Source organism: Elaeis guineensis, chromosome 1 (genome assembly GCF_000442705.2).
Source record: "Elaeis guineensis isolate ETL-2024a chromosome 1, EG11, whole genome shotgun sequence".
NCBI classification, from domain to species: Eukaryota; Viridiplantae; Streptophyta; class Magnoliopsida; order Arecales; family Arecaceae; genus Elaeis; species Elaeis guineensis.
In genome coordinates, this window is record NC_025993.2 from 108,373,180 (window position 1) to 108,391,782 (window position 18,603).

Genomic DNA, 18,603 nt, shown 5'->3' on the forward strand with positions numbered 1-18,603 from the left:
TAAATTTGTGTTCGATCACTATTTTAATTTTAGGAGCATTGATTGTGGAGTTTTTATGATACGTTGTATGGAACCATTGCAACATGGGTTATAATTGGACTTATGATTGGGTGATATTATAAGGGTACATGCTGAATATAGTGCACTTTTTATTCATGAAGGTTCAAAAAGAGAGATTGTCTGTGAGGAAAAAATAGATGAAGAGCATGCAGCTGAAATAGATACTGAAGTGTAGTTTTTAAGTGACAGTAAGTATGATTATCAAATTCGTGTGTTTAGTTATACATATATTTGGTCCGGTTAAATATTTTCATTATTTAATTATATGATTGTATTTATGCATATATTGCAGCGCAAAAGTAAGATTGAGTCGGCTACAGTAGAGAAAAAGCCTGTCAATGATGAAGAGTAGTTTGAGAAGTCTACTACAGATGAAGTGGAGAAAGAGAGTGAAGCTGCTAATTAGCATGGAGAGTCTGAGGAGATTGCAGCTAATGGGGATGGGGCTAGTACTATGGAGAATCAATTGTATAACTATGGATGGATAAGCTTAATATAACTTTTACTTGTAGATGAATAATTGAGATATAATTATATAACTAATATTTATTTTTAATTATAGATTATTTTTAAAAAGATTTATTGAAAGCTGTTCAGGTTACACAAATTTATGTTAAGTCAGTTTTTATAGTTACGTAATTTTGACAATTAGTTATGTAGGTCCATGTTCAGGTTACACAGCTTCGTATTAAAGTTACATAAGTTTATGTTCAGATTACATAGGTTACACAGGTCCCTGTTTAGGTTATACAGATTTATGCTCAGGTTATACAACTGGATCATGCCAGGCCAATGTGCCAGTTACTTTTCATGCCAAAGTCGATGGTCTGGTTATCCAGTTTTGATTTCTGGTTACACAGTATAATTTTTGATTATATGGATATATGGTTTAGTTATATGAACCCAGTTCACCTGCAGGTTTAATTTTTAGATTTTTATCTCTGATTGCATAGTAGCTGACTATTGTTCAAGCTATTTACATATACAATCTACCTACAGGTTCAATAAACTACTACAATCCATCGATGAAAGTGAATAAAGTACAAAAATATCAATAAATCATATGCAATTTAGTTACATTTGGACGAAAGGCTAAAAATTTGTAGTCTTAATAAAATATATATTGTATTTTTTTTTATAAGCATATAAGTCTCAACAGAATATTTGCACTCAGGCTTCAAGAATCAAGAAGACAATAAAAATATGGATTCTTGATACATTGAAGCCTTCTTTATTTAGACAACTGTTGAGCTATATCCAAAAAAGTGTAAACCTGAAACAAATAAAAGATAATTAATTAGCTTCATGAAAAACTAACTTTTATAACTTCATCTTTCCTGTACATATAAGTCTCAATAGAATATATGTATACATGCTTTAAGAATTAAGAAAGCAGCAAAAATATAGATTCTTGATATACTGAAGCCCTTCTTTATTTGGACAACTGTTGAGCTGCATCCAAAAGAGAGTAAACATGAAATAAATAAAAGACAATCAATTAGTTTCATGAAAAATTAACTTTTATAACTTCATCTTCCCTGTATATATGAGTCTCAATAGAACATATGCATACAGGATTCAAGATATACTTATTCTTCAGCTATTGGGGCATTGCATGTCTTTCGGTTGTGCCCAACATTATGACATCTTCCACATTTAAGCGGACGGACTTTCTTTGGTTGGGATTCAATGTGCTTCTTTTTAAGCCTTCCTACCTTTGGTTTGGTTGTAGGTAGTTTTATAATCAGATCCTCACGCTTTACCCCTGTAGCTTTAGAAATATCCACGATAGGAAAGATGGCATGCTCATACATTCTTCGGTAAGCATTCACTGTGAAAAATTTAGATACATATGTATACACTAACTCATGCTTTCTAATTATTGTTACACATGCATGTGAGCAAGGATGACCATAGACCTACCAATACCTGCATGAACAAATACGGGTGTTTAGATTAACTTCATATAGGCAATCCGCGACTACTTCAAATCGCTCGCCATCCGAATATCACATTGTAAGATCCCTTTCATCTTCAATGTTCATATTTATCAACTCTTTAATCTTAGGAACTAGATATGTCTGCCATTTATGGGAGCGGTCGCATCTCTCATGCATCAACTTCATAATCTTATACCGGAGTATGTCTACTATAGGAGTTATTGGAAGATATCGTGCCTCTTTTGTCCAATTGTTAAATGACTCCATGATATTAGAGTACATCTCTCCATATCGCTCTCCCTTAAATAGAGTATTTAGTCAGTGATCAATATCTGAGCCACGTTCAATCCATTCGCATGCCTTTGATGAAATCTCTCTTATGTCACTAATATAACCAATAAATTGTGACATATGTAATGCATAAGCTGTGCTATCAAGTAGGCTCAATACCTTTTCTCTTTGTGCTGCTGACAACCCACTGAGCTTTTTTTTTGAAATTCTTCTTTAGATACTGCAAACAATAACCATAGGTAGCATCAGAAAATGATATCCTCACACCCTTTATCAAGCCTTTTGCTCTATCTGAAATAAAACATAATTAATGATAGTAAGGATCTTCATTATTATAAATTACATCATAGAGTTTCTCACAAAATCAAACCTAATTGACATCATTCTCTGCACTAACAATAGCAAAAATTAGTGAAAACATCCCATTCTGCACGTCAAGTGTCACTGTTGAGAGCATTACACCACCTTACTTATTAAGGATATGGGTTCCATCCATGAACAATAAAAGGCAGCATCCACTTTTGAATCCAACTAAACATGCATGAAAACATATAAACACCCTCTCAAAATGTCCATCTGGATACTCAAGTACAAAAAAACTTTCTGGGTTAGTCTTGGCCATTGCTTCACCATACCATCACAAAAGATCAAATGATGCATAATCTTCACCATATATTACAACTCTAGCAATCTCTTTCCCGAGCCAAGTTTGCTTATAAGGAAGATGAATGCCAAAATTTTTTTGAATATCCTTCTTGATATTAATTGGTCTATACAATGGCCTGTCTCTAACTTTCTGAAGCACTATATCAGCAACCCATATTTTTTATATCTTTGGATGTCCATCCCTCCCAATGCCACTGCCGCAAGTCTGCATGTTACTAAAGGTTTTGATTTTGAAAGTCTCCTACTGCCTAACCCTTGATGCATGCAGTCGTCATGGACAACTTTCATTGATGCATTTGACAGTAACTCTTAATTTATCATTTTTGATGAATTGATAATCTTTGTTATGGGTGATTGAATAATTTTTTAGTACCTCCTTAAAATGAATTGCATCTTTAAATACCTGATCAATGCCTGTTATGGCATTCTCCCATGATCTAGCTAATCGAAGGTCGAATACAGATGCAGAACTTTGGGATGAAGCTGTGACCGTGAGAGCCATACTTTCGACATCTTGTGGATCAATTATGCTGTCAAAAATATAAAATAATTACAGTAGGCAATGAACTTCGGATGAATCAATTAATAATGAAATAATTTTAAAAAAAATTTATCTCAAATCAATTAGACGAGTAGATTCTGATCCATTATTAAGGTTGGTATCCACATTGATCTCTATTAATGGAGACTTCAGTGCAATATAAAAATTAAGCATGCATTGAACATCCTCATCATTCTTGAGTTTAAATATAGAGTTTTCTAGTATGGGAAGTTGATATTTCAATATCAGAATATCTTTATCTATGCCCCACCTACTGCATATTCCATCTTCAATTTCATTCAACGTGCTCTCTCGGTTCACTCTCAAATATGTTTCCTTCTTGTCCGTATTTTACCACCACCATATGATATTCCATCTACAATTACTTGCTTTATGAGAAATGTGTAGTATAACATATTGATAAAGAAAATATGAAATAGATATCAACAATCCATCTACATATCAAGCTATTAAATAACATAATAAATAAATACTTAAAAATATATTTAACTATTTACTTACATAATAAATGAATAATACTATAAATAAAAAAATAAAAACTATTTTTTTTTGTTTAAAAATGAGTGGCAGTATTTTGAAACCAATAAAATAAGGATAAAGATGGATCAACTGAGACCATGTCACGGATCCAAAGAACCTTAAGAATAAGGAAGAGATCAGAGGAAAAAGAAGAAAAATAAGAAGAAGAAGAGGGGAGAAAATAGGGTGTGTAAAAGAGATATTATTATCTTTGATTGCCGGTAGAAATGGAGTGAAAAGGGAAGGCGACGGCGGTGGCGTGGGATTGAAGATGTGTCATTAAGAAAGGATTCTAGTTGAGGGAGTTAGAAGAGTGACATTTGTAAATAAATCAAAAATCTATTTCTCAATAAGTCTCTACAAGATTAATCTTTCTCTTCAAAATCATCAAAAATATTTCTGCTATTTAAATGAATTTAAACGTCAGCAGATGGTAGAAATCTAAAAATAAATAGTTAATAGTTCAGGGATGTTTTATTCTAATTGAAAAATTTAAAGATTTAAAAAAAATTCTAAATTAACCTGGGGATTGATTGGTATTTTTTTTATTTTTTTTAATAGTAGATCACGTCTAAAATCCTGGATACTGCTACGTGTTTGTGCTGCATGGTCAATAATATTCTAATCCACCTATATGTACGCACACACGCGTGTTTGCGCTGCATGTGTGTTGCATATTTATATATCCGGTATACTTCCAAGGTCAAATTTCCATTATTTTTATCGGAGTTAGGACGCGACCTGGTTTTGTCAGCAGTATTATTGCTTTATTGGTAAGAACAAACAAAAGGTTGAGTCCAACGGAAGGAGGAACGGTAGAAGCCAGTGGCATCAATTCATGGCGACCTTTCCTTCTCTATCTGGGCTTCCTACGCCTCCTCCTACTCCTCTTATTAGTCGAGTCCACCGGTCACGTGGACTCCCCCACCCAAGCTCCTCCTTTAGGCCTCCTCGTCCTCCGCACGCGATACTAACTCCTTCTTCGCCTTCTTCTTCCTTACCCTAACCCTAGATCTCCTTCGGTCACGCTGCGGCCGTTAATCTTCTCGGCCAGAGAGGGGAGAAAAGAGAAGCAGACGGGGTTGGAGGGGGAGAGAGATGGATCTGCAGACGAACCACTCCATGTTCGAGAGGCGCCCGCCCGACAAAGATCGGACCCCCGCCGTTCGGTGGTTCAGGGAATGGTGCGTTCTAGCCTCTTGTAATTTTGGTTTAGGGGCTAGGGTTTTCCTGTGATGATCGCTTGCCGTGGTGTAGGATTGGCGGGAAGTTTGGGGATGTAGCTTGTATCGCGTATAAAAAAAAAAAAAAGAAAAAAGATTTGTTGGCAAATGTTTTGATGAGCCTGATTGATTTCCCTTGGGGTTCTTTGATCTAGGGTTCCACAGGAAGTGGCGGCGACTGGAGGGAAGTGCTATCTTTTGAAGTGGGTTACAGGTATCTTTAGCCCTGCAATTATGGGGATTAGGGTTCTGTTTTTGATTGATGAAAGTTCAATTGATTCGCTTTGAACTAATGGGATCTGAAAGATTGCTCTTTCTTCTCTTTTTATGTGCAATTCACAATGTGATGGAACTTGTTCTGGGTGGGTTGGGTATGTTAATCAAAATAGCCAGTTTTCTAGGGTTATTTGAGATAGTTAATATAACGCTGCAAACATTCAAAACCAATATTCTAAGTTGATGATTGAGAGAACAGTTTGGGTATAAGAATAATCATTAGTTGAAGAACATGAGAATTGAGCATCTTTTATCTTGTCGCTGCTAGTTTACTGAATGGTTCTTGGCTTGGAGTTTTTATAGAAGCATTGGTAAATCTGCAAACCAAAAGGATTTCTCAGTTTCCTGGCTTAGGAGATCTTTCTGCTGATTGCTTTAGCAATGATTTCTTTGTGTCTATATACTATTTCTTGCTTGTCATTATAGATTTTACATCTTTATGCAAGTTTTCAAATGATGGAAAAGCTATATGAGGACTTGTACCAAAAAAAAAAAAAAGCTATATGAGGACAACCAAATAATGGCATGTTTTTCTAGATATTTATTGATGTCTTCCACAAATTTAGCACTTAACTTCCCCTCTTCATGTATCCAGGTTTGTTATTTCCTTAATTATTGATATGTAATCGAAGAAAGGAACAACAGTCAACATGTCTCAGCATCTGCATTAGCTTGTCTTGCCTGATTGATATCTAATTAGTCCCTTTTCTCATGCATGTTCTAGAGGATATGCTAAAGACTCTGAGAGAGAAATCTAAGGAACCACAAGCAGAAGAGCCAAAAGCTGAACCAACGACTGAAGTGCTTTTCCTCTGCAGCTATGAAGGCTGTGGAAAAACTTTCATTGATGTAGGGGCTTTAAGGAAACATGCTCACATTCATGGAGAGAGGCAATATGTTTGCCATTTTGAAGGCTGTGGAAAGGTAATGCACATCATTATTGTTCAATGTTTTGAAATACAAGGAAGTTTGCATTACTCAACACCATTCCCCATATCAAATGAGTAAAAGAGTTCAACTAACTGCAGATTCAACTTTCATCCTTAACATATAAAATTTAGTATGTGTGCTGAATTGTTTTTTTATAAATAACATACATGGATATTTATGTTTCCCCCTATTTGTTCTCTGTTTTCTTTTTGGTTCATATATTGTATGAATTACTTTAATGTCTGCAACCTAAGACGATCAAATGTGCTTGATCCACATGTGTCAAATTTTCAATAAGATATATGCCTGCTCTGCCCCTCTTCAAATTTAAAAGGGCCTGTTCTTGGTTAGATGATCTTGTTTCATCCACATATTGTTTGATTATGTTCCTTTTCATTGTGATGGTGGTCTAATTGATTGCTAGGGGTGTAAACATTATCCTTAGCTTCCAGATTGTAGGAAGCTTTTTTTTTTTTCGATGAACTTTCTTGCATTTCTACTTTGATATTGACCAATCACTGCATCTTATATCTTGCTAGTGTAGTTTTCCATTTTTGCCTATCAATACTAATATTTATCATGCAAGAGTTAGTGTGAAGTATCCTGTGATCAATCAAGTCGATTCTCAAGCTACTTCTAAGATTCTTGCCTGTGCTTTGCAGAAATTCTTAGATAGTTCCAAGTTGAAAAGACATTTTCTTACTCATACAGGAGAAAGGGATTTTATATGTCCTCATGAAGGCTGTGGTAAGGTAATTATCTTGTCCACTTTTCCATACACTTCTCATGTTCTTTTGTTGTGGTGAAAAGCCATACTAATTATTTTTTTCCATTCTTGTTTTTTGGGTACTTCTTATTTTGGATAATGGGATGATTATTCTATATGTTGGTGTTTGATTTTTAAATATTTAACCATCTTTATAATGGTTTGGTGTCCAATTAGTGTTTTAGAACAATAAAAAATATATCAAAATTAGATAACAAAGAGTGGATGAGAAAGAGAACGAATGTAGAGCAATTTGGAACTTTTTGTCATGCTGTCAAGAAAATGATTGACTACAAGCCAGATGAGGACAAATTAAAGTCTTCCCTTTCCATTTAATTTAGAATGATATCAAAATAAGAGGAGAAAAGCTTTTTAAAATTTTGTTTTATGAAGATGTTCCAAGTCAATCTCAGATTGAGACCTTTTAATTCATATTTTGCATAAGTTCTAATAAAAAACAATATGGGATTAGAAAATTATTCTTATTTGAAGATAAGATATCTAATTTTGAAACTTTAAAAATGTCTTAAAAGAGAACATTTGAACTTCAAAGATTGTCCTGTAACGGGATTGCTGTGCTTGAAGCTTGTAGTATGCAATCTGTGATGTATCAGAAAAGGGGGAAAAAATTCACATACAATCTCCTAAATCATATCGGATAAAGTAATTGTTTGTGAAACTTATTGCAACTACATATACTCATAAGTCTGTAAAAATCTTCTGAATGTATTTTATTTTTGGTTTTCTCAATGGGGAATTACTTATAAGAAAGAAAGTTTATAATGTGATTCCTTGGGGGCAGTATGTATTATATGGAAGGAGAGATGTGGCTAAAAAAGCACTAACAAGAAGCCAATGAAACTATTATTGAAGCTTTCAAAATTATAGCATTTTGCGCTCCATTTTGAACTTACAAAAACTTTAGGACATTCTTAACTTTGTTTATCATCTCCTGTCATGCAAATGCTAAAGTTGCTCTATGAAATTAGCGTTTTAAGAAATTTTGGTCCACTCCTGTAAGTGGCTTTCATAATCATGCCATGGATTCACTGTCTAGGCTTTTTTTGTTTTTTCCTTCTAAAAAACCATGAGCAGCAGGTACTTTAAAAATGAGATGGTGAGGTTGATATAATTGGTTGAGGTAATGACAAAGTGGAGAGTGCCTGCATCATTCATTCATTTATAGATGTTACTAGAGTTGGCATCAATTTGTCATCTTGTTGATCTAAATTTAATAGCAGAAAGATTACAGGGGAGTTTTGGAAATGTATTGTTTTGGACATCGTTTCTCATATATGCTCATTTTTGTCACATGTTACATCTAAATTCGTCCTTACATAAAGAGTTATGATGTTATTCTGTAAATTTAATGCTTAAACATATATATTTTCTTGCTGACCAGCCTTAGCTGGTTGGCATCCCTCTCTGCAAGAGAGATCTAGGGTTTGAATCCTAGGGGTGGAATCCCCACCATGTTTCTCAAAAATGATACGCATATATTTTTTCAAATTCAGTAAAAAGTTTGTCTTCAGGAAAGTTTTATGGGGATTGGAATTATTTTAGTGATGCATTTCATAACTGCAATAATATAAGTTTTACCTCCATTTCTTCCTCATCCCTGGTAATTCTTTTATTTTCAGTTATTGTCACCCCCATTAATTGAGAAACCATATAAGGCTAGTCTGATGACTGCTTTTATACTAACATGTTCGGTCTATTGTTCAATTTATGAATAGGTGTAAAATTTGCTGGAATTCTTACTCAAATCACCCCATTTGGGAATTTTCTCATAGTTTAGGCACCGAACATTCTTCTTGCATTTTATTCATTTGCAAATTTTCCAATATACCTTTGCCTTCATTTTGCCTGAGATTGATTCAGTTTAAATATTGATAATTGCCATGAGTTTTTGTTCTACGCTGCAATGATTGTTTTTGACTTGTAAGGCTTTGAATTGCAGGCTTTCTCATTGGATTTTAATTTAAAGGCACATATGAAAACACATTCACTGGAGAACTATCACATTTGTCCTTATCCAGAATGCGGGAAAAAATACACACATGAATGCAAATTAAAAAGTCATATCAAGGCACACCATGAAAAGGTAAGATTGCCTATTCACCCAGAGCTCTGGGTTAGTTATTTTTAGCCTTATGCTACATCACTCGTTGTTTTGGTCATTCAGTGTTCTGCAGAAATACTTGTATGCCACTAAAGCCTCCTTACTTCTAACTTCTTCAAGCATCAGTTTTCAGGTTCTTCAGACTAAAATAACATTGTCCTTAGACATGTAAGATTGGCCTAATTTTCTGTTTCAATTCTTTCTTCTAATCAATGTGTTGCATATCATTGATTGTGTACACCGAAAATGAAAAGAGAAGTGAATAATGTCGCCATAATAAATCTCTTTATCGATACTAAAGTTTGCTAATATCAGAATATATTAACATGTTCATGTGCTTTTCCATTATGTCAACTAGGCAGTGCTAGATGCCATTCGGCCTTTGATATTCCCTGGATCCTTCACCTCCAGATGACAAATGTGCGGTGTTTCTATGTTGAGGTGCCTTGCAGAATGGTGTGGACCTCAGCCTCCTTGGAGTGACAAATCCTAGCATGCCAGGATTAATATTTCAAAAATTATGGAAGGCTACCAGATAACTTTCCAAGCCATTGTGGCCAAGGTCCTTTGATGGGTTTAGTCTAAGTTCAACTTGTCTTCTTCTGATGTAGCCTTGTAAACCATTGAAGGCTACACGCTGATTAAATAACAGAGTCAACTAAGATCTGATTAGATCTGAATCAGCATGCGGAAGGGAAGAATATAATGGCTTAAGAGAGAATAAGAGGATAGTAAGGGGTCTTTTTGTTTTTTTTTAGTGGGTTTGGGGTGGGGGGTGGGGGGGGTGGAGGTGGAAATGAAAATTGCCAGCTGCCATTCTCACTCCAATTTTCTCCTATTTATAACAATAGCAAAACCCTAATATGGCCCTAAATGCCCAAACTACCCCTAGAAGCTCCCAATTACTGTATATGGGTAGTGTAGCATGAATAGAACTATGAACAGCATTGCTAGTTGCTACAGTAACATAACTTCTTTAATTACATATTAAGGCTTCAGATCAAGGTTTTAAATCCCATGGGATAGGGCTATCTCGATTTTCCTACATGCTGTCGTCCCGCCCTCTCCCGACACTTGGGACAGAAGATATCCCAAGGCGGGACCGATTGGGACACTGGGGTGTTGGCGGGATGTCCTGTCCCGACATATGGGATGGTACATTTTGCCGTTGTCCTGCGGGACATCCCGCTGGAACCTGAATCCTTGCTTTAAACCAAAAGATCTCAGCTATAAATAAACATATACCCACTAAGATTTAAAAAAAACAGAAATGACAGCAAAAAATAGAAAAAAATGAAAACTAAGTAGATCTATTCTTGATTTTGATAACCCACAAACCTTAGATGCATCATTTGCTTCCGTTGTGTACATCTTGTCCCCAAAATCTTCTTAATGGCATAACTTGCACAATCTTCGTTGCTGGATCTCCAAAACTTGATGATGCAAACCAGCATATGGCTTCTTTGCAATCAAGATTATTGGATGATTGGCTCTGGTTAATGGCGATTAACAATTGCACAGTATTCGATCATCCGTCACCTGATGTACAGTGATGGTTCTGGTAAATCAACAGAGGGTGGATCTTCAAAATACCAGATCTTGATCATCGAATGCTGGTGGATCCTCTCTTAAATGATCGGACACTGAACGCTCACATGATTGCTCAATAATTATGGAATATGAACTTTGTTGCTCGTATTCTGGATTTTCAGCTGCTTGGCCTTCCCTTATCTTGCTGGAGGATGATTTTTTGACCATAGACTCCCTGTGCTGCGGATCTTTAATCATAGGTTCTTCAACTTGTTCTTCATGCATCATAATCACATGGAAACTGCAGAGGTCCTTGCAAACATTACATATTATTTTGTAGTTAAACTGTACTTACAGAGTTCTGTTGGATGATGAAACTTCAATGGAAGGATATGGTTCAAACAGAGACCAACTCTTTACAATGTCAACTAAATTTGCCTCAAGATCAATCTACCCTATCAAAGAACAATCACCTCTTACATTGTGCCTTAATACTCTCTTGATATCTTTATTGGATCCACAATTCTTTTTTGGCTTTCAGTTTTCCAAGGATGCATGCATAAAGGTTGCCATGCATAGCCACTTAGTATCAATGTAAAGCATTGACAGCATTAAAATTTTTCTCATGATATTGTGGTAGACTCTTAGGGGGTGTTTGGTTCACAACCGGAATTAGAAAGGGAATGGGAATCGGAATGGCTTGGAATCGGAATCGAAATAGCTAAATCCTCCAAAGCATTTGGTTCGTGACCGGAATCAGAATCGGAATTGGAATGGAAATTTGAATCCACAGAGGAGAGTAGAGATTGAGTTCTATATCGATTGAGCCATTCCCATTCCATTCTGGAATTGGAATCGGAATGGGACTCTTCCCAATCAAATGGTTGGAATGGGAGTCATCCATTCCTATTCCAATTTCAGACCCCCACTCCCCCCAACCAAACACCCCTTTAGTAAAAGTTCTTCTGAAAAATGCATCATGATCCTATCAAATTATACTGATATCAATGTTCTCTCATCAAGATGACGTTCTTGTCAAAATATTATGAATTTAACATCACATTTTTGATAAACAGGCTGCCTATAGTATGCATTGTGATATTAGGAGAGAGATCTTTTGTAAAACTTGATCAATAACTAAACATGATCAATATACGAGATGTGCATTGGTTCACAAATCTGAATTGTTTTCTAAAAGTTAATCTTCATATCTGGAGCTGATTGTACAGCGGACACATCTCGAGTTCTTTGACTCAAGGATAAAAAGAAAGATTTCTATTCCACAAAGCAATTGAAAACAAGAGAGAGCATTATGTTCGAGTGCAGTTCAAGTGTAACACAGATACAATACTCATTGATGTCGCGTTTTTCCAGCAGCTTTTGTGGGAATAATGATATGTGTGACACATGAGTAACATTTCTGTCACTTGAGAATGAAGTATCGCATGCTGCTTTTGTTGGACCAATGATGTATGTGACACATCAGATGGGTAACATTTCTAAGTCAGTCGAGGATAAGATATCACATGCCAGCCTGGCACTGGTATGGTATGTACTGTGCCATGGCCAGTCTGAGTCGCACATCCGAGGAAGGCACTGGCATGGTAACATATTGGGCATGCCATGTTATCCCAACCGCAGTGTAAATTCATGAATTTACTAACTAATATTTCTTTTCGTTCAATGATATGTCAAACCTCAGCTAAGAGGAAAACTGCTGGCACAGCTTGCTATATACATTTATCTGTTTATTTGTTATCCTACATATAGCACATCTTGGTATTGACTTGTATGTCCAATTTCCTTTACAGAACTCGGTGATAGATGGAATGAAGCATGCACCACCAGCAGAGAAGCTCCATAGTACCCCAAAGACTGCTACAGCAGCTTATGGTTCTGCTTCCTCTGAGCGCCCCTATGCCTGTCCATATGAAGGCTGTGGGAAAGCATACATTCATGAGTACAAACTGAACCTCCATCTAAGAAGGGAACATCCTGGCCACAATGCAGAAGAAAATGGCAAGCATGCGCCTGCTGCTGACCATGTGATGGATGAAGCCAGTGATCATGATGCTTATATTGTAAAGGGGGGTAGTGTTGGCAAGAACAATAAAAGAAGCAGCAAGACCAATCTGGTACAGAAGATGCCGCCTGCAAAGATGGTGAATCGGAAGGGCTCAAATTTGGCTTCTGTAAATGTTAGCTCTGTCAAGAAGCGGTGGTCCAGCAAAGAGGTCTATGAGGAGGATAGTGAGGAAACGGAGGAAGATCGAGACAATGTTGAAGAGGATGGGTGGAGGTATCGAGGTACGAATGGTGATGATGAGGAGACGGAGGATGAAGACTAAGTCTTGGATTACAGTCTCTGATTATTGTAAGAAAGACACCGGCCATGTTGCCAAACATTGGCACAGTTTTAGTTGATGTCTATAACTGGTGTCATGTGGCACTATATTATGTTGCCCAGAACAAATGCAATAATCAAGTTAGTTTGCAGTATTGTGTTTTTTATTTTTTGCTATTATTGAATTTTGGTTGGATTTAGTTGAATGTGATTCCAGTTTGAGAGGATAAATAGCAGATAATCCCTGGCAAGTTGTATCTAGCAGGGACTGGTTCTGCTCGCGTATATATGGTTGCAACCCTTGTGCTTAGATGAGATGTTGGCCCGTCTACTAAAATTTGCTGAGTTGTCAGTCTTGCTGTTCTTTATTTTCACCGAATGGTAACTTGTTCACATTGACCCTATGAAGTAAAATGATAGTGCTATGCTTGAGGTTCTTGCAATGATCTAGAACTCAATGATTGGAAGGAGACACAATAGCTTATTAATGAAGTCAGGTAGGTCAGAGTTATTGATTATGTGGTGCACCACTAAGCAAAGTTTTCGAAGTGCTTCAAGAAAGAAAAAGCCTTTCCGTTGAACGCTGTGGAGGAAAGGAAGCTCTTATGAATGCGGCCAATTATTGTGAAGTTATTCAAGGAACTTGAAGCCCTTATCTTATATTGAAGTTAGGTTCAATAGTAGAAGTGCATAAACCTTATACCTCCACCGTCTGGAAAAAAAAAAGCTAAATTCTTTAGGAAAAATATATGTAATTTATCTTTTGCTATTTTTCTTCATGATAGTCTTATAATGCTGGTGCATATAAATAACAATCAATCACTTAAATTGTGATGGACTAGTAGAAGATCATAATAAGAAGCCGAAATATCCTGCCATTATGCCATAATAGGTAGTTGCATCATTTGTATGTAGGCGGAAACAAGAAACATGTACCGACCATTTAATCCCTCCTAGGTTGAATACAAGTGCAAAGTAGAATTACTACATCAAACTAGTCCGCATGAAAATCTTTATTTTCCTTCGACTACCTCTTCAATTATCTAGAAGACCACAAAAAACTATCTTTTTTGATTTTTTATTTTTTTTGCTTTTATACCTTTGCAAATTTATAGGTTATTGAATATTTATCCAAAAAATCTGTCTCTTAGCAAGTCATCCTCTTCCTTTTTTTTTTTTTGCATGGATGCCTCTCTCATTGGATTTTTGGCTGATAACGTCAATAAATAACTATTTTAAGTATCAATTGACATTATTATACTTTTATATTACTACCATTAACAAATTCAATATTCAATTTCTATTGAAAAGATCTATATCTTTATATAAATCTTTTAAGGGTATTAATGCAAAAAACCAATCAAGACATTGCATATTTTAAATGTTATTTATCAATACAATTAGCTCAACCGCCAATGGAACGGGCATCATGCCTGTTGTGGGATGGGCATCGGGGGCATCGAGCCTGAAAGTCCCATATTGGATACAATCAAGAGAGCCTACTGTTTATTAGTATGAGTTCCTCCTCTCCCACGTGAGGCGCCTTTTGCGGGGCAAAACCATGAGGGATGGGGTGCTGACCGGGTCAAAGGCCTGAACCCCACTCCAGAGCGGACAATACCTCACGCTGGGTGGAGGAGATGGTTCCGTACTGTGGGCAGTAGACCTCAACAATTGGCGCCGTCTGTGGGATCCCGTCCCCTACCTGCAGCAGTACGCTCCCTTGCTGGGGGGCTGTTGTGGGATGGGCATCGAGCCCGAAAGTCCCATACCGGATACAATCAAGAGAGCCTACTGCTTATTAGTATGAGTTCTCCTTCTCCCACGTGAGGCGCCTTTTGCGGGGTAAAACCATGAGGGATGGGGTGCTGACCGGGTCAAAGGCCTGGGTCCTGCTTCAGAGCATAATACCTCACGCTGGGTGGAGGAGATGGTTCTGTACCGTGGGCAGTAGATCTCAACAATGCCAAAACAGAATGATTTAGGATTATATACATGTAAATAGTGATATTTTAAAAAATAAAATATATCCATATTTTATATATGTATACATATCCATCTTTTCCATTTTTAGGAATGGTTAGTTGGTGAATATCTTTCAGCCCAATATGACGCCCCGACTGCTGGAATTTTGTCTAGATTCCGGCAATGACGATTGGCAGTACCTGTGTTCCGCTTTTTTTGAGAAATAAACAAATAAATTATAGACAAGGTGGTTGGTGGTTCTCATATACTAATGAAACCATATCAATGGATTGGTTGGTGAGCTATGACAGTTTCATTGGAGAGCTCTTTTGGTTGGTTTGCCACATTGGATGTCCTTTGCTTGGCCCATGCCAATACTCGTTATTTATAAAAAAAAAAAATTTTAAAAAAAGAGAGTTGGTGGAAGCCCTTCTAGAACTCACATGGCTATTAGCATAACCATAAACAACAAACCTAAATCATAGTAATATAACTTTGTATTTGGTAGCCTATAAACATTAGCATCCAGTTGTCTTTGCCAATCATAGAGGAACCTTTTTCTATTAATTTCGGTGGGACTTGGCAGATGATCTCTGTTTGTACCATTTGCTATAGCAAAAATTTTATTTTTCTTATTAAGAAACGTTGTTAGTTTATAGGCTGTTTCATCTGCCTTTGGTTGAGTGCGACTGAACATTTACACAAATCATAAGCTCCATGGAATGAATATGGTTTAAGTGAACCTTAAGTTGCCGACCACTCTCCAATGCACCATACATTGCAATCATATGATATATGAACATATCTCTTAGTAGGATATCATAGGTAAGATTATGGAACTTGGATATTGCTTTTCTACGCATATCAGAACCGTGCCATATCAACAAACAACTAATCCAGTCACTGTTTAGCTTACCAACTTATGCAGCCTACTTGTGAGATTGAACAAGAAAATTATGTTCATCTATTTAGGACTAGTTTGCATTCCATATGACAGTCTATTCTTTCTAATCAAAATAATTATTAAAAAAAAAAAAAACTAAATAAGAGAAATGATGAAACTTATGTTACAAGGTTTCTAGGTCATAACCCAGTTGGCAAGGTCAGATCAACAAAAAGGAGGACCATAAGTGATGATTCTAGGTGCTAGACCTTATTTCTAAGAATTCTGAAGATATGTTATTTTTTTCATTCTATTTCACCATTGATTTTTTTTTTTTAATTCATGAAAAGTTATTAAAAGTTTTTTTTTTTAATCAAAACAATTTGCACTTTTCTACTCTTTTCCTTCTTCATGCAATGAAATCCTCATATATATAATGTATACGGAGTAGAAGGAAAACAAATAACCAAACGAATCCCATCTCAAAAAAAAAAAAAAAAAAAAGGGAAAGAGAAGAAAGAATGAAAGAATCTTGAAAGGGTCAGTAGAGATGTCTTCTCTTCAATGTACCTTATTTTTCAAAACAAACGTTAATCTTCTTTATACAGGAGCCTCAATTCAGTCTGCCTATGTGCACATTATCCTGATTTTTTTTCCTTATTTCTTTATAATTTTGGGATGTTTAAGTACCTGTCGATCTCAATAATAAACTCATGAAGAGCTAAATGAGGTGGTGCGTGGCATCCATATCAAAGCCCAAAGGCATATTCGGAGAAAATATTCTTTGCAACGGTGATATCACATCAAAGTTGTCACAACCCAATGATAGTGCCTGCATTTCATCGAGTATTGTATATTTTATTGATTCTCGTGAATAATCTATCGATTTTCGACTTTTGATTGGATTGTGACAATTTTAATGTGATATCACCGTTGCAACGAATATCTTCCCGCAAATTTGAGTTCAAGCAAAATGCAATAAATACCCACCAACTTAGCCACTGGTCAGTCATAACTATCCAACCAAGATGATTAGGTAACACCAAAAGCCCATCATCAACCTCCCCTCCCTCTAGAAGCCCCTCCCCCCCCCCCCCCACGATCCCAAGCTTTATTGCAACAAAGACAGACATCGTACGTTGAGCTGAGGCCGTGAGGGGATGGTGGGTAGGTAGCCTTTGCCATCTCTGTTTGTTTCATGGCAGTCCCACATCCCACCAACAAGCAGAGAAAAGGGTGGTGAAAGAAGAGTTAAAAAGGTGGCAGGAGTGAGCTCAGATAGAAGGAAGTCAAGAGACATTCGGTGCTCTCCCCTCCTTTAAACCCACGAACGCAATGAATGCCCCACTTGACCCGGGAATAAAGCTGCAACTTCCTTCCACCTTGTAGGGCATTGAGGCCCTGGCCTTCCCCTGGTCCACAGCCACACCCATACATATGGGTCCATGGTTCTTCCCCACTCGTACCATCTCTCCTTGCTCCTATGAGGGTTGATCACGGGCCACCTACTTGACCTGGTCAAGAGGGCACCAAGATATAGATGAGCATTTATTGAATCAAGTACACACTCCTGCTTGCTGGAGTTGGCTTGTGAAGTAGCTCAGGATCTCATTACTCCACAACTGACTGTTCTTTTCCACCCTTGCTCCTTTTACCTCTTCCTTTTTAAGGGGTTGGAGTTGGAGGGTGTGGTCCATATGTAGCAGGGACTGGCAGGTGTCCCAGCATCATAAATAACTTGACCTTGGCGCCAAAGTTACACCTTAGATATTTATTTCATGGGATAAGTAGCTTTAGTATTGACTCCCATCAATCATTCTCACCTTTAGTTTTTGTCATGAATATGTGAAAAGTCCTCGAGGGTTATTCAAATGTTCAACATATATTTGAGATAGTTGGCAATTACCTTAATCTTTTACACCCCGAGGAAGAAACTTTGTTCTAGTTGGAGGAAATAAGAAGCTTAGTAAATCAACCCTGATGAGTTAGAAAGAGAAGCATAAAGATTCTGGCTGTCATTTAATCATAAAGGTTTCTGCTGATCAAAACATGAGCTTACATATTGTGTTGTATCTAAATGTTTGGAGTCCTAGTTGTGACCACTCAAATATAGGGAAAGCAGTTATAGTGGAGATTCTAATATGTGTCATAATTTAATCATATTTTTTTGATCAAAAAAGACACATGTAATTCATTTGAATCAACTAGCCCATAATGGCCAACCATCTAGCCAATCATTCCTACCAATTGTCAATGCAAATCAACCATGATTGCTGATCTATGTCAATTCCTCATGCATCCCTTTCCTATAATTTATACTAATTTAATATTATATATAGGAAATCTTTCTTGTTTAATGTTATAATTTTGCCTTTAATATTTCATAAATAGCTTTCTGCATATAATAAATAAATTAATTAAAGTTTGATGTTATCCAGTTTGAAGCATATTTTGAAAGGTGCTTCCTTTAGAATAAAATTCGCCCGACTCAAGTGTGAACAATTGATGATGGTCTACTTTCAAGAT

General features: G+C 36.5%; 1 protein-coding gene across 2 annotated transcripts; it reads left to right on the forward strand.

The window, feature by feature from the left end:
- Nucleotides 1-4,906: 4,906 nt before the first annotated feature.
- Nucleotides 4,907-13,396, forward strand: LOC105038410 (zinc finger transcription factor YY1). Of its 2 annotated transcripts, XM_010914216.4 has the most exons (6): nucleotides 4,907-5,222; nucleotides 5,417-5,475; nucleotides 6,262-6,461; nucleotides 7,130-7,219; nucleotides 9,194-9,337; nucleotides 12,697-13,396. In XM_010914216.4, the coding sequence occupies exons 1-6, from the start codon at nucleotides 5,137-5,139 to the stop codon at nucleotides 13,231-13,233; spliced, it is 1,116 nt and encodes a 371-aa protein (XP_010912518.1). In that variant the 5' UTR covers nucleotides 4,907-5,136; the 3' UTR covers nucleotides 13,234-13,396. The 2 variants fall into 2 exon arrangements, with proteins under 2 accessions (XP_010912518.1, XP_010912519.1); XM_010914217.4 differs by lacking the exon at nucleotides 5,417-5,475 and having other exon boundaries at nucleotides 5,089-5,222.
- Nucleotides 13,397-18,603: the final 5,207 nt, after the last annotated feature.

Excerpts from the sequence above, each read along its gene's own strand:
- LOC105038410 (XM_010914216.4), top strand. The coding sequence starts at position 5,137 with ATGGATCTGCAGACGAACCACTCCATGTTCGAGAGGCGCCCGCCCGAC. Across the intron at positions 6,462-7,129 it reads ATTTTGAAGGCTGTGGAAAG|AAATTCTTAGATAGTTCCAA; the intron begins GTAATGCACATC and ends TGTGCTTTGCAG. Across the intron at positions 9,338-12,696 it reads TCAAGGCACACCATGAAAAG|AACTCGGTGATAGATGGAAT; the intron begins GTAAGATTGCCT and ends TTTCCTTTACAG.